This window comes from Argentina silus (assembly GCF_951799395.1).
Source record: "Argentina silus genome assembly, chromosome: X".
Classification (NCBI taxonomy): domain Eukaryota; kingdom Metazoa; phylum Chordata; class Actinopteri; order Argentiniformes; family Argentinidae; genus Argentina; species Argentina silus.
The window spans coordinates 30,656,118-30,671,605 of record NC_139653.1 but is presented as its reverse complement, the minus strand read 5'-3'; the positions used below and the strand labels follow the sequence as shown (position 1 = coordinate 30,671,605).

At 38.6% G+C, this 15,488-nt stretch overlaps 1 protein-coding gene across 1 annotated transcript; it reads left to right on the top strand.

Annotated features, from left to right (window-relative positions):
* Positions 1-7,980: 7,980 nt before the first annotated feature.
* Positions 7,981-12,810, top strand: pgr (progesterone receptor; the record flags this gene model as incomplete). Its single annotated transcript, XM_083694676.1, has 8 exons — positions 7,981-8,786; positions 8,965-9,074; positions 9,733-9,849; positions 10,358-10,663; positions 11,138-11,282; positions 11,631-11,761; positions 12,360-12,517; positions 12,655-12,810. 8 exons carry the CDS (start codon positions 7,981-7,983, stop codon positions 12,808-12,810), a joined length of 1,929 nt encoding a protein of 642 aa, XP_083550802.1.
* Between the last annotated feature and the right edge of the window lie 2,678 nt (positions 12,811-15,488).

Genomic DNA, 15,488 nt, shown 5'->3' with positions numbered 1-15,488 from the left:
AACTCTACCACTCTCAACCACTCAACCAACCAACCCTCTACCCACTCCACTACCCCAGGCTCATCCTATCTATCTATCTATCTATCTATCTATCTATCTATCTATCTATCTATCTATCTATCTATCTATCTATCTAGCTAGCTAACCTTCTAACCGTCTTTCCAACCATATATCTATCTAACCTTTCAACTTTTAAGTACCTAGCCATCATCCTCTAACCAGTCACTGCTGCTTCACCCATATAACCCATACTGATTAACTTCTTAATTACTGATATATCTATACCTCCTCTCTCTCATCTATCCATCCTCTCTTTCATCTATCCATTCATCCATCCAACCAACCAAGAAACCATCCATCCATCCAAACCATCTTTAACTTTATCCACTACCATAATACCTCTCATCTATCTATCTATCTCTCATCTATCGATCTTTCCCTCATCTATCAAACTTGATATGTCTATCTATTTCTCGATCTATCTAACCTCACATCTATCGATCTATCTATCATCCATCAATTCATCCCTCCAACAAACCAACAGACCAACCACCGAACCATCCATCCATCCAACCAACCAAACCATCTTTAACTTTATCAGCTACCATAATAAGTATCTCACTTTCCTTCAACTACCCAGCAAATATATCTATCTATCATCCAAACCATCTTTAAACTTTTTATACAACCAAAATAAGACTTTGCAAGCCCACAAAGTTTCTTCTGGAATTTATTTTTCTTGTTCTTCTTATTCCAATTCCGATTTTTAGGTATGGTACTCCTCCTACAGCTTTTAAGCTATTCACACCAATCAAACTTTAAAACATGCAGAGAGGTCTAACTTGGGTTGCTTACATTTATATTTCAAACTCATAATACTTTTTAAACTATTCAGCTTTTTGTAACTCAAAAACTCCTATCTTTTACTACCAGTTCTACCCCACTGAAACCACTCTCAACCCCTTAACCACCCAACTCTACCACTCTCAACCACTCAACCAACCAACCCTCTACCCACTCCACTACCCCAGGCTCATCCTATCTATCTATCTATCTATCTATCTATCTATCTATCTATCTATCTATCTAATATTTTATCTAAGACCTTCTAACATATTATCTATCTAACATTCTATCTTTTCAACCTTATATCTACCTAACCTTTCAACTAACTGGCCATCATCCTTTCACCAGTCACTACTGCTTCACTCAGCCTAACCAATACTGATTAACCTCTTAATTGTTCTTTCTATACCTCCCCTCTCTCTCATCTATCCATCCCCTCTTTCATTTATCTAAGGTTTTTGTAACTCCAAAAACTCTCATCAGGTTAACCAACCAACTCTACCACTCCACTGAAGTACCCCTGGCTCATCCTACAGTATCTATCTATCTATCTATCTATCTATCTATCTATCTATCTATCTATCTATCTATCTATCTATCTATCTATCTATCTATCTATCTATCTATCTATCTATCTATCATCAGTTCATCATGCCTCATCAGTTTTTTTTAAATGTCCATGGGGTCATATCCTCTCATCCCATTTAGAATCCTCAGCTGCTACTTTATTGGTTAACCTTAGAATGTTTGGTTCTGTCATTTGCTGCTTTTACCACAGCCATCTATATACAATACTATTGAAATCAATTATATCAGAAAGTTTGATATACAAATCATAGACATTTAAACTCAAACCCATATCAGGCTTGTTATTATGTGAATAATAACTGGACCTAGGAAAACTTACAAACATTTACATTTGACATCTTGTGTCTTGTTTGAAAAGTGCAAATGTATATCAGTATATGTTTTCTGTGATTATTTATTTTTTTACATTGCACATCGTAATTTGTTATTGCTTGATTAGTCTGTAGCATCAGCTAGGTCAACAGGGTTGAAGTTTTGGGAAATCATCTGGCCCACATCGTCACCAAGTAAGAACATTTACAATCTTATTATGTTATCACACAGCAAGCTCAGAAACATTTTATTCATGCTTTAATGCTGAGTTCCATATGTTTTACTTTAAAGTATTAATTTAAACATTGAGTATGCACATTTGTGATGAGAGTTAAACAAGGATAACCCTACACTAATACAATGTTTTTTCCCCTTTCACTTTCTACTTAACAGAAGATAATGAAATGTCTCATAAAATGATATTTCATTATAGCACAGATTGATAAAGACAGTGAATTAAGGTATAGATTGACCTGTGTTTTCCACTATATCCTTTATATTGTATATATGTATTACTGTATGAGAACAACAACAGCAAACGTAGATCTATGACTACATTAACACATCACCTGAAGCCCCTTCACTCACTCTTTCACATGAGAACTGAAGGAGATCAAACAGTTCCTAGAAGAGAACCATAACATGGAGGAACTGCCTGACTTGAGCAGGAGACTGTGCATTGAGAAAGAATGTGCATTGAGCAGACACAGCAGTGAGCATGGAGTAACATGCCTGACAAGTCCCTACACATTCTCATTTGTGTTGAAACTGAAATCATTGTCAAAAGTAATTTGATAAAATCCCTAATTACACAGACAGTAGCATATCCATTTTTTTGTGTGCCTATTTCACTTTATCATTGGTGGGCAATTTTGTGAGTGTGAAGAGCTTATGTTAGGACATGACACTGGCACATTAATAATACATATCTGGATACTGCTAACTACTGACCTTTCGATGGATTCCTATGAGAGATGGCGAGCGGTGCAGCGAACCCAGGAAATGCTGTTTATGGGTACTGTCATTTTGGCACCAGCCTAAGGACCAGCCAAAGGAAGCCTTCTATTTGGTGATATTAATATGCTTCTAACGTCACTAGTGGGTTATGAAAAAAAGGAATAAGACTACATATAATGGTAGGAAATGATATAATCCAAAATGTTAGTCCAATACAGTCTTATTTGGCCATATGGTGTACAATGTTTAACTTGGATTTTTAGCGCAGGCTAAAGTTGTGGTATTGCAGGCTTCAAAATCTTTCAACAGATCTGCCAATGAAGTGCAGCACAGCACTTTTTGTACATCCTCAAATAACACATTCACATTGTCCACATGGTGGCACTGGTGTGACTTTTCTACCAGTAGATGTTTCACTCAAATCCAGTTTGTACACTACCCCATCCTGAAAAATACAATTGAACTAGAAAGTTCCAGAAGAAACTTGTGGGCTTTTGGTAGTAGACCATGTTTAAAGATGGTTTGGACAATAGATAGAGAGGTTTGCTGGGTAGTTGAAAGTAAGTGAGATTATTATTAGTCTTATTTTAGTAGTGGATACAGTTAAAGATTTGATTGGTGGGTTGGTTGGATGGATGGATGAATTGATAGATGCTAGATATTTAGATTGATAGATCTATAGATAGATTGATGAGAGAAAGTTAGATCGATGGAAAGATAGATAGATGACAGAAGGTTAGATAGATGAGAGACAGTTAGAGAGAAGGATAGATAGATGAGAGATAGATAGATAGATAGATAGATAGATAGATAGATAGATAGATAGATAGATAGATAGATAGATAGATAGATAGATAGATAGATAGATAGATAGATAGATAGATAGAAACTTTATTTATCCCAGGGGGAAATTCAGGTTCCAAGTAGCGTACAGACATAGGGGTATCACACATAACATACACATACAACATACAACATTAGCAGTATTGTATACAGGCGAGGTGCAGTTAGGTGAGGTGCAAAAAGGTAAGGCAGACAGTGCAATTATAGCATTAAATACTAAAAACTAAATACGGGCTACATAAATATGGACTATTTTTAAAGTGCATTTAGTCCAGGCTGGTGGAGGGAGGTAGTTAAATGAGGTGAAACAGTGACATGATGATGTGATACAGAGGGTGGAGGTTATGCAGAGAAGTCCATCTCTCTGCCCTTGATTGACATATTGTAAAGTTGTATGGCTCTGGGGACAAATGATTTAGTCAGTCTGTCAGTTTTGGCTCTGGGGACAAATGATTTAGTCAGTCTGTCAGTTTTAGATAGATACTTATAATAATAAGTATGAGAAAAAACAATAGTTGGGCTTGCTTCAGCAACTAAAAAACAATAAGTATGAGCAATAACCATGGCTGGACTTGCTGAAGCAAGGCCACTAATAATTGCCTCCCTCCAAAGTAAATCTAGATTATTTGTAGAGTACATATCATGATAGTATTATGCAGTGAATTATATGGGCTCCACTACTTCATCCCACTGCTAGCATATACAGTAGCAGATACTACTGTGTTCCCAACACCTGTTTCACAGAACAACCCGACCTCTCAGATAGACTAAGAGCTCACCTCCTTCTCTTGTCCAGCCACCATAGTACAGACCACCCACAGATTACATTTTCAGAGCTCAACTGTCAAGCAAAACAGGCACAGGATCTGTGTGTCTCACTTATGCAGCAACCTGGCAAACAACAGCCATGAGCTTATCTTTTCAGACAGTTTTTAAATATAATTGAAGCAACATTACTGTAGGAATTATGAGGACATTGTCACCTATGTTTATTTGGAGGGAAAAAATGATCAGACATACAGCATCACATTTTAATTATGTTCTTGTATTCATGAAATAGTTTTATTCCAAAATGCTATATATCCATTTGCTAAGTGTTTTTTCATGTTACATTTATCATTAAACATCGAAATAATCAAGATTGATTACAATTTCAAGAATATGATTTTTCTATGAGAAAATAACTGAACATAGCTACTGTCATATCGATCATAAAGGGGTTATACACTCACCGGCCACTTTATTAGTACACCAGTTCAACTGCTCGTTAACACAAATATCTAATCAGCCAATCACATGGCAGCAACTCAATGTATTTAGGCATGTAGACATGGTCAAGACGACCTGCTGAAGTTCAAACCGAGCATCAGAATGGAGAAGAAAGGTGATTTAAGTGACTTTGAACGTGGCATGGTTGTTGGTGCCAGACGGGCTGGTCTGAGTATTTCAGAAACTGCAGATCTACTGGGTTTTTCACGCACAACCATCTCTAGGGTTACAGAGAATGGTCAGAAAAAGAGAAAATATCCAGTGAGCGGCAGTTCTTTGGGCGAAAATGCCTTGTTGATGCCAGAGGTCAGAGGAGAATGGCCAGACTGGTTTGAGATGATATAAAGGCAACAGTAACTCAAATAACCACTCGTTACAACCAAGGTATGCAGAAGACCATCTCTGAACGCACAACACGTTGAACCTTGAAGCAGATGGGCTACAGCAGCATAAGACCACACCGGGTGCCACTCTTGTCAGCTAAGAACAGGAAACTGAGGCTACAATTCGCACGGACTCACCAAAATTTAACAATAGAAGATTGGAAAAACATTGCCTGGTCTGATGAGTCTCGATTTCTGCTGCAACATTCAGATGGTAGGATCAGAATTTGGCGTAAACAACATGAAATCATGGATCCATCCTGCCTTGTATCAATGGTTCAGGCTGGTGGTGGTGGTGTAATGGTGTGGGGGATATTTTCTTGGCACACTTTGGGCCCCTTAGTACTGGCACACTTAGCCCCTTAGATGCTATCATGTCAATATGTACCAAAATCTCTGAGGAAAGTTTCCAGCACCTTGTTGAATCTATGCCACAAAGAATTAAGGCAGTTCTGAAGGCAAAAGTAGTTCTGTGAACCGTATTTCTTTTCAAAGGTACTATATGTGCAGCTGCATTGTGAGTGTACCTCGGACCACCTTCTCCCCAACAGAAGAATGGCTATCTAATTGAAGTCTGGTTGTCAAGGAAACCCTAAAAGATGCTACTAGACTAGAAGAAAAGAACATCTGTGGTCACCTTGACCCTTTAAGATCTCTATACTCTCTGATTTGGCTATCAGGAGTATCTCTGAGAAATGTATGCAGTTACATTTGAAGAAGACATAAACATGTGTAATTAGATCACACTTCCAGACAATGAGACTGTTTCCAAATAATATGTAATAAATAAGTCTAACCTTGAGAATCGCCACTGATAGTATTGGACAAATGACGCATGCAAAGATAGGCTCAAGGCTTGTGCATGCATCTCAAATAGAGCAGGCATCAACAATATTCAGAGTCAAGTGATAAGCACTCTCTACTCATAAATAACTGCAATGGATGGAAAGGTTCAATGTAAGAGGGATCAAATGCGAAGTGTCTGTGACATAATGACCCAGATATTACTTTATCTAAACATTAGTAGAGTATATCTCTATGGGTAGAAGCACATCATACAGTAGGCCTAAAGAGAGAGTAGTGATAGGCCTAAACTCAAAGGAAAGCATGTGACATCACACATATAGTATCACAACTGCGGGTGTAATTATGGTAGGCTTGTTGGAAAGAGTACTTAAATGGCTTTGGCTATACTACTTTCTATTCAACCTAGGTCCACATCTGGATGAATGGCACAACACTACTTTAGGAATAAACATACATGTATCTGTTACCCTCTTTGTCAGAAATGCCCTCCCTCACACATTATACAAAACAATCATCTTTATGGATTGTGAACAAGTAACATTTTACAAGCCTACTTGAAGGGTGATGGGTTTTTTTTGTTAAAAAAATGTGTAAGGGGATATATCATTATATTTTGCCATAAAAAGTGAAAATTCCCTTTTACATTTTGTTCTTTCATGTTAATAAATATGACTTAACTTACAATATGTGTAACAACATTATCTTGTTGTTTCAATCCTCAAAATATTAAAGGCTCAGATTAGATGATGTCTCAGAGTGGAAAATGAACTTCAAAGGACAAACGAGGTGGAGTGTTTTTGTCCTCCAGCTCTTAACCTGTCTCCTAGTTACAGGCAAACATCAACTCTGGGTATTTTCATTATGGGCTAAGCTTAAATAAAGAACATGTGCTTTTACACAGGGGTAGTTTGCCAGAAAGTGTAAGTATTGTTTTACAAACCTAGGAAGTATCCAGAAAAATAATAGATTTACAATTTACAGTTTACATTTTTTGCATTACAGAGGCTTAACCTTTGAGGGTCTAAGCCCCAGTTGGCCTCACATTCCCCCCTCCTTCTTTTCATAAATTCATCTTTTATAATAATCCATTAGAGACATGTTTCTGTTCATGGCATCTGCTGGAACTCTCTCTCCCATGTCCTGGCTGTGGCTCACACTTCTGACTAGCATTTTATATCTCACCTCAGACAAGGCAGCCTGTGGGGCTCTTGAATGGTTTCTGTAGACAAAGGGGATGGACCTACATAGTTATTACAGTACATTAACCCAGTTCAGTCCAGTGTTGCCAGCACAGTGGAGACTATTCATGGATGGCATTTGAGATTCTTCACTGATTCCCCCTCATGTATAGGCTACTTGTATCTTAACTCACTTAAAAAACGATATTCTTCCTGAAGAGGACTTACTAGCACCTGGATAAAAGAAAAAGACAAAGGCGAGAAAAGTTAGACATTTGAATTATTCTGACCAAAAAACTATGTTAGAGATATTGGCACATATCAATAGATATTCAATTATTCTATTCAACCGAATAATGGCAGTGATACACCTAACAAATTAGATTTTTTTTTATTATTATTTTTTATTAAGTTTCGAAGGCAGATTCGTAAATTAAATATATTATGTTTTTCATAGCTATAAAGCCATATAGAATTTCAGGACAAACAGGTTCATATCTGAAAGGACTATTTGGCACAGCCTTCAGAACGGGGAGGAAGATTTTGGGAAGGTCTTTACGCCACGGGACATAAACGTCTAGTCTCAAGACAAACTGACGGGCTCTACCGAGCGCTTCTGTGGCTCCGCTGAGAATCTGGGGATGGAAAATAAAGCAAATGACAAAATGGAAACAGCGAAAACGTCGAGCGCAGATTGCACCGAGACAAATAAAATAGTAAGTGGCTTGATTGAGAAGTATACAGAGGTCAGGTTTAATCAGGGGAAAATATCAAATGATCCACAGCCTTTCTCCTGCATGCCCTCCGTCATGCGTAATTTTGGAAACGTTGGTACTTTGTGCCATGGCCCTGGCTCAAGCAACAGTAGTGCGATTTACAAAGACTGTACCGTAACCGATAACTCACTTATTAATAAACCTTATTATGATCGTGCAGACGAATATCTTAAGTCCGACAATGTGCCATGGACAGAGGTGTGCGGTAAAGCGTATCGCGTAAAGGAGAACTTGTTAACGCCGACCACAGCAGCTCTGGAAAGTTTTCAGAGCGCGAGCATGACACCCACTTCAACAACCGGGGTCTATAAGTTCATTAAAGACGAGCAGGAGCCCTCGCTAATTATGGATACTAGTGCTCCAGATATTGGCTCAATGACGAACATACCTACTCTTAATACATGTTATGATACCGACAGGAAACAGCAATTGTTGTTTATGGATGAGTCGACGACTTTCCCTCCTTCCGCACCTGGACCACACGTACACTTAGACAGTTCCTCTAACTTTCTCGTCGACTTGAACCAGACAAACCCGCTGGCAGCGGTACCCCAAATAAGCACCGATTCCAGAAGTGTAACTACTTTATCTGGTAAGGGCATGATGAATTTCGATGTAATTAGTAGCCCACAGGCACCCCCGCATTTGATGATATACAAGAGTGAGATCCCCAGATGGTCAATCCAGACGTCTCCTACAGAATCACAGTTCTGGTGCCAGTCTACAGGTGCCGAAGATCAGTACCAACACAGTGGTTATGTGTCTCCAGATGGAATTCGCAGCTCAGCCTTGCTACAGAGATCCCCAACATATACTTCATATGCTGGGTAAGAAATGTTCATATGAATAGCGGATAATAAACTAAAGATACAGTGAAGTGATGCTTGTACTAATTGTCACATATGGAGCTATGAAATACTGTTACTTGCTTTATAAGAAGGTCAAGTCTTGCTGCTGTCATATGTGTTTCAAGTGAGTTTACTTGATGTCTTCTCTGTTTTTCAGTATGCCACCCCAAAGACTGTGTATGATTTGTGGGGATGAAGCCTCAGGCTGCCACTATGGTGTCCTTACCTGTGGAAGCTGCAAAGTATTCTTTAAAAGAGCAGTTGAAGGTGAGCAAAGGCAATATGAGATGATATCAACAGTGTATAGTAGCTTAACCATGTTAATGATAAACTGTTAAAGCCTTCATTAACCATTTGAGTAGATTCTTAACAGGCTTGTTAGACAAGAAATTCATCAACCAACCAATATGACTGACTGGAATAAGTAAAAGTGAAAACCAGTAACAACAGGATCTTTTCATCTGTGAACCCCATTTTTTATTTTCACTTCTAGCGAATGGCCCAAAACTAAAGCATAGCAAGAGACCATAGGGACCACATCCAGGGAACTACAGTATCATTCGATAGTGGTTTAATCAACCTTCCATGGTGTCTTATAGAGGTCATTAGCCAATGTATCACTTTGACCGATGTTCACAGTGTTCTTATTTTCTGACTTGTTTTTCTTGTTATCTTACAGAGGGAGATATATTTGAGCCACTATGTCTGACCATGGCCATGTCACTCTGTCCTCACAGCCTTGCCTCTATCTAATTTCCCTCTCTCTCTTTCTTTCTTCAAAAGCCCCTCTCACTCTGGAGAGAGGAGTAATCATATCCATAAACAATACTATCAAGCTTATAACTTAGATTTATAACTTAGAGGCGATTTGATGAATGAGGATAATTTACAAACTGTATTTATACATTGTTATTTTACTGAACAGGCCATCATAACTACCTTTGTGCTGGTCGTAACGACTGCATCGTGGATAAGATTCGAAGAAAGAATTGCCCTGCATGTCGCCTACGAAAGTGCTATCAAGCTGGGATGATGCTTGGAGGTACCTTTGTGTGTCTGTGTTCCTGTGTTCCTTTTGTAATTCACCAATGTCTGTCTCGTATCTGGTGTCACATTAATGAGGTTGCATGTCTCTCATGTTATGGTCACACTTTGAAATCACAATTTAGAGTCAACGAGAACGTTCAAAGTGCTTTCAGATCAAACGCACAAAAACACTTCATGAAAATTGCACTGTATTGAGACGCTTAATTGTTATTTCCTTTCGTTAGGATATCACTGTTTGGATTTTGAAATAGTTGATTTACCTTAATTTTTATTACCATTTGTTGATACTTGGGGATAATGAAGAGGGAGTGTGACTATCATAGGATCTAATCAGTCAACCATTATTTTTCCAGGCAAATTAAATATTGAGAACATAATTTCTGAATAGGACTCAGGAAACATGCCGTCAAAGTTGAGGGAAACACTTTGCCTCCCTGTAAGGGTCTATACTAAACAGATCAAACAAAAAATAGGTATTAGAGTGTAATGTATTCTTGTTACAGGCCGGAAGCTGAAGCGCTTTGGGGCCTTGAAGGCTATGGGGTTGGCCCCATCCCTGATGTTCCAGTCTCCCTTGACCCTGTCTGCTGATGGCCAGACCCTGACCTCCATGTCCTGCATGCCAGGAATCCGCGAGCTGCAGCTGTCCCCACAGATCATCAGCATCCTGGAGAGTATCGAGCCAGAGGTTGTGTACTCTGGCTATGACAACTCCCAGCCCGACATGCCCCACCTTCTGCTCAATAGCCTCAACCGGCTGTGTGAGAGGCAGCTGCTGTGGATCGTCAGGTGGTCTAAGTCCCTGCCAGGTAACAACCCACTACTGCTGCTCAGGGCCATCATTCTACACTAGAACATGTTTACTAGCAGGCCTCACTGTAGGTTTCTCTCCCAAATATGGGCAGAGATCAGGTGCATGGTTTTGAATAATGTGATCTGTATCAGTAGAAAATAATGTAAAATAAAGATTAGGCCAATTCCCATGAAGAGGGTTAATGAATTGACATTTGTTATGAAACATGAAACATGACCAGTAAGTCCAGTCAGCTGCTAACTGATCTGCCTGGCCAGGGTACTACATTCACAGGCTGCTCACAGACATGCACCAAATCCTCCACCCCAGATAGAGAAGTACAAGGACATATGCTTTACTTAAAGCCTAAATCCTAAATTAAAGCCAACTTAAGTTTTATGCACTGAACCTAAATTACTGAATAAAATAGGTATGACAGAGTAGATACAGTATATATGATTTATAACATATTTCTTTCTTCTTTAAAAAGGATTTCGTAGTCTACACATCAATGATCAGATGACCCTCATCCAGTACTCTTGGATGAACTTGATGGTGTTCTCTCTTGGTTGGAGGTCGTTTCAGAATGTCACCAGCGAGTACTTGTACTTTGCTCCTGATCTTATTCTCAGCCAGTAAGTAGTGTACTATATCCATTTGGATTCATTGATTAATCCTTTAGAGCAGTGATACTCAATTCTGGTCTTGGAGAGCTGCAGCGGGTCCAGATATTTGTCCCAGCCTGGTGCTATCACACCTGATTTAACTGATCAACTGATCTTCAAAACTTTTATTAGCGGAATCAGGTGTGTTATTGCTAAGCAGGCTGGAACAAAAGCCTGCAGTATTGTGGCTCTCCAGGACCAGGAGTTGACTAGAGAGTTGTTTTAAAAGCACAAGTTACATATGACATAGCATTACATAGCATATGACATAGCAATTATTCACTGAAATTAATGTAGAAATTGCCTTTGTTCTTTTAGGGAGGGAATGAGGAGATCTCCAATCTATGACTTGTGCTTGGCGATGCAGTTCATCCCTCAAGAGTTTGCCAGCCTTCAAGTGACCAGAGAGGAGTTCCTCTGCATGAAAGCCATAATGTTACTCAACACTGGTAAAAAAAAGTTCTCTCGCCAAATGACTGATGACCCTTTATTAACCTTCCTACTTGGCCCACCTATTTCGGGCAAATAATAACAAAGAGAGATATGTGAAGCTATTGTGATCATGCAGAAAAGTATACAAAGTGTGAGTTGTGTTGTACTATGTGACCTTGAACCAGAGAATGTCATATACAGTAGCAGCTGTTGTACCAATTTTACATTGACCTTTAACAAGAGAAATACACATTTCTGATAAACAGTCGTTGTTTTTTTGTGGTCAGTTTCAGCATGGCAACTGACTATATAAAAACCAAGTCTTAGAAATCCAAAGCACTTTTTGGTTTAGTTACATATACAGTATCTTCATGAGATTTCTTCATGAGATTTCTATATGCAAAAGGATAATGTTTAAAAATAAACATGGAATAGAGTTAAGCCCTCATGGGTGATGTTCATCTTCACATCAAAAAATGAATTGCTTCATACAGTGTCACTTTACCCTTGATAAATCAGGAGAGCACACATAACATATAGTATTACTTCACTTTACCTTGTGGGAAAAGCTGGATGGTTATATTCTGTAATGATATAGGCATGTTTCCTTCCCAGTACCACTTGAGGGGTTGAAAAGCCAGGCCCAGTTTGAGGAGATGAGACAGAACTACATCCGGGAGCTCACCAACGCCATCCACCTGAAGGAGAAAGGGGTGGTGGCCAGCTCACAGCGCTTCTATCACCTCACCAAACTGATGGATGCCATGCATGAGGTTTGAAACAGCTCATCACTGCTTCAACATAGTCAGATACTGTAGCACCTCTGGTTAGAATAATGGGTTTGAGTGTTCTGTTCAGGACCAAGGTTTGTTGATGACTAACACAGACAGGGCTCTCTCTACCTATGCAGATTGTAAAGAAGGTCAACCTCTATTGCCTGAGTACCTACATTCAGGCTGATGCCATGAAGGTGGAGTTTCCAGAGATGATGTCAGAGGTCATTGCCTCTCAGATGCCCAAGGTCCTGGCAGGCATGGTGAAGCCCCTCCTCTTTCATAGCAAGTGATTGGCTCCAACCAATGAAGACACCACAAAGTGGAAGCATTATTTAGTATCATTTTTTATGCCTGACCTGCACTAACAGTTGCTTCAGAGTCAGAATTTTCCCACTTCATCCTTGCCAAATATGGTAGATCAGTCAGCGAAATGTTAGCTTGCCCCATTGGCTCGAATGTACTTTTCATTTGACTTACAGTTATTGAGGTGAAAACAAGTACAGAAATTAATTGTATGTAATAGAGGAAAAAATATCTGTCTTTGGCACTTTTCCTGGATGGCATGGACATATACCAACAATCTTGTATCCAGTTACACGGTTTGTGTTTGTTTTCAAATATGTTTCAATTTTTTGCAGCTTTGAAAATTAGAAAATATAGTTTAAATTCTATCAGAGAGAATTGCTTGCATAATTTCTAGTCCCTTTTCTTCTTCCTCTTGTTCTTCTTCTTCTATTGGCCCTATACTTCAAATGTTTGGATTCGAAATCAAACAATTAATATGAGGTTAAAGTAGAGATTCTCAGCTTTTATTTGATGGTATTTGTGTACATATTTAGAAATGACAACACTTTTTATACATAGTCCCCCTTTTTTATGACACCAAAAGTAATGGGACAGATTATATACAGAGAATAATAATAATAATAATCCAAATCAAGCATTCATGTTTAGTATTTGGTTGACAATCCTTTGCATGCAATAACTGCTTGAAGACTACGACCCACTGAACCCACCAGACACCAGACATATCTTCTATGGTGATGCTTTGCCAGGCCTGTACTGCAGCCGTCTCCAGTTGTTGTTTGTTTTTAGGTATTTTTGCTTAGAATCTTATCATCAGGAAATTAAATGCATGTTCAATAGGATTTAAGTCTAAAGATTGACTTGGCCAGTCAAAAAATTTCCACTTTTTGCCCTGAAAAACTCCCTAGTTGCTATGGCAGTATGTTTGGGGTCATTGTCTTACTGTATGATGAAGTGCCATCCAATGAATTCTGAGGCATTTGCTTGTACTCCAGCATACAATATAATTCTGTATACTTTAGAATACATTCTGCTGCTACCGTCAGCAGTTACATCATCAAAAAGACAAGTTAGCCAGTTCTAGTGACAGCTATACATGCCCAAACCATAACCACCCCAACACCATGTTTACAGATGATGTGGTATTCTGTAAATCCTGGGTAGATATTTTTTTCTCCAAACTTTACACTTGCAATCACTATGGTACATGGTAATATTCTTTTTTTTTTTTTCACTTATCTGTCCACCAGACCTCTGCAGACTTTTTAGGTAGTTCTTACTGGAACTGAAACTGGAACCTGACCAAACTTGTTGAGGACAACTAGTGGTTTCACCTTGCACTTAAGCCTCTGTAGTTCGGCTGGTGACGTATTCTGCGGATGGTAGTCTTTGACACTCCAGGAGAGTGTTCCTGATCTGTGGGACAGTTTTTTTTATTTTTTATTTTTATGGTGAGCATTCTTTAGTCATTGTCTTCCTTGGCCTACTAGCCCGCTTGCGATTGCTGCTTTTTAAAAAAAAATGTTATGATGTTGGCATTGGCTAAAGTTTTGGCTGTTTCAGATTATTTATTTTTTTCGACCTAATAATGGCTTGACTTGCATTGGCACCTCTTTAGTCCTCATGCTGACAGACACCAATAGCAGACTCCAAAGGCAAATGCAAAGCCTAGAATCAATACATGACATTGACAGCTCTATTATGCCTGCACAAATGATGTGACGGAACACATCTGACTTACCTGTCAAGCCAATTGTCTTTTGGTGCCCGGAAATAGGGGGACTATGCATAAATGTGTTGTCATTTCTAAATGGTGAAACCAATATGTACACAAATACCCTCAAATAAAATCTGACAATCTCATTTTTAACCTCATAGTAATTATTTGATTTCAAATCCAAAACTCTTTGAGTATAGAACTAAAAGAATACAAAAAAAATGCTTCACTGTCCCATTACTTACGCAGGGCACTGTATGTTGTACTTTGTGGAAAAAATGTCCCAAGCCTCCATGATAAGGAAATGCCATTTGGACACTCTCCCTGATTTAGAAGATAAATTGCACTGAGGAGAGATTGTAACTTAATCACTTTTCCTTGACCATAAACATCCATTCATTTATTATGACATCTACTGCAGATTATAAGTAAAGTTAAGAAGCTCTATCACACAAATGAATAATATAGTTTTGCTGACAGAAAACTTCACTGTGAAGCTTAAAATGTACTCATTCACTAAATACACAGCAATGTGAAGTGTTTCAGGTCACATTTGTCCTGTAGCCTACAGTGAACATGCATGTCAATTACAGCCAGTAATGATTAGATGCTTATAAGGAAACATGTGTTCACTCAAAGAATAGAGAACAAATGTTTCATATTCTCAGAATGGATATCATTTCCTTGAAATGACCCTGTAGGTCCAAATGGTAGGGAGTATCATTCCAGAATCAGTATTCAAGGTCACATCACATTCTCATGGATTTATATGGGAAAGAACACCATGATCTTGGCAACTGCAAGGATTCCAAATACCATTCTTTTTCAGTTCCATAAAGTATTGTGTTTAAGCAATGTGTCTGTGTTTAATGGCTATTGTATTTTAAATTGTATTGAAATAAGCATCTTTTATACATGTTACACATTTATTAGCTTTGTCTTTTG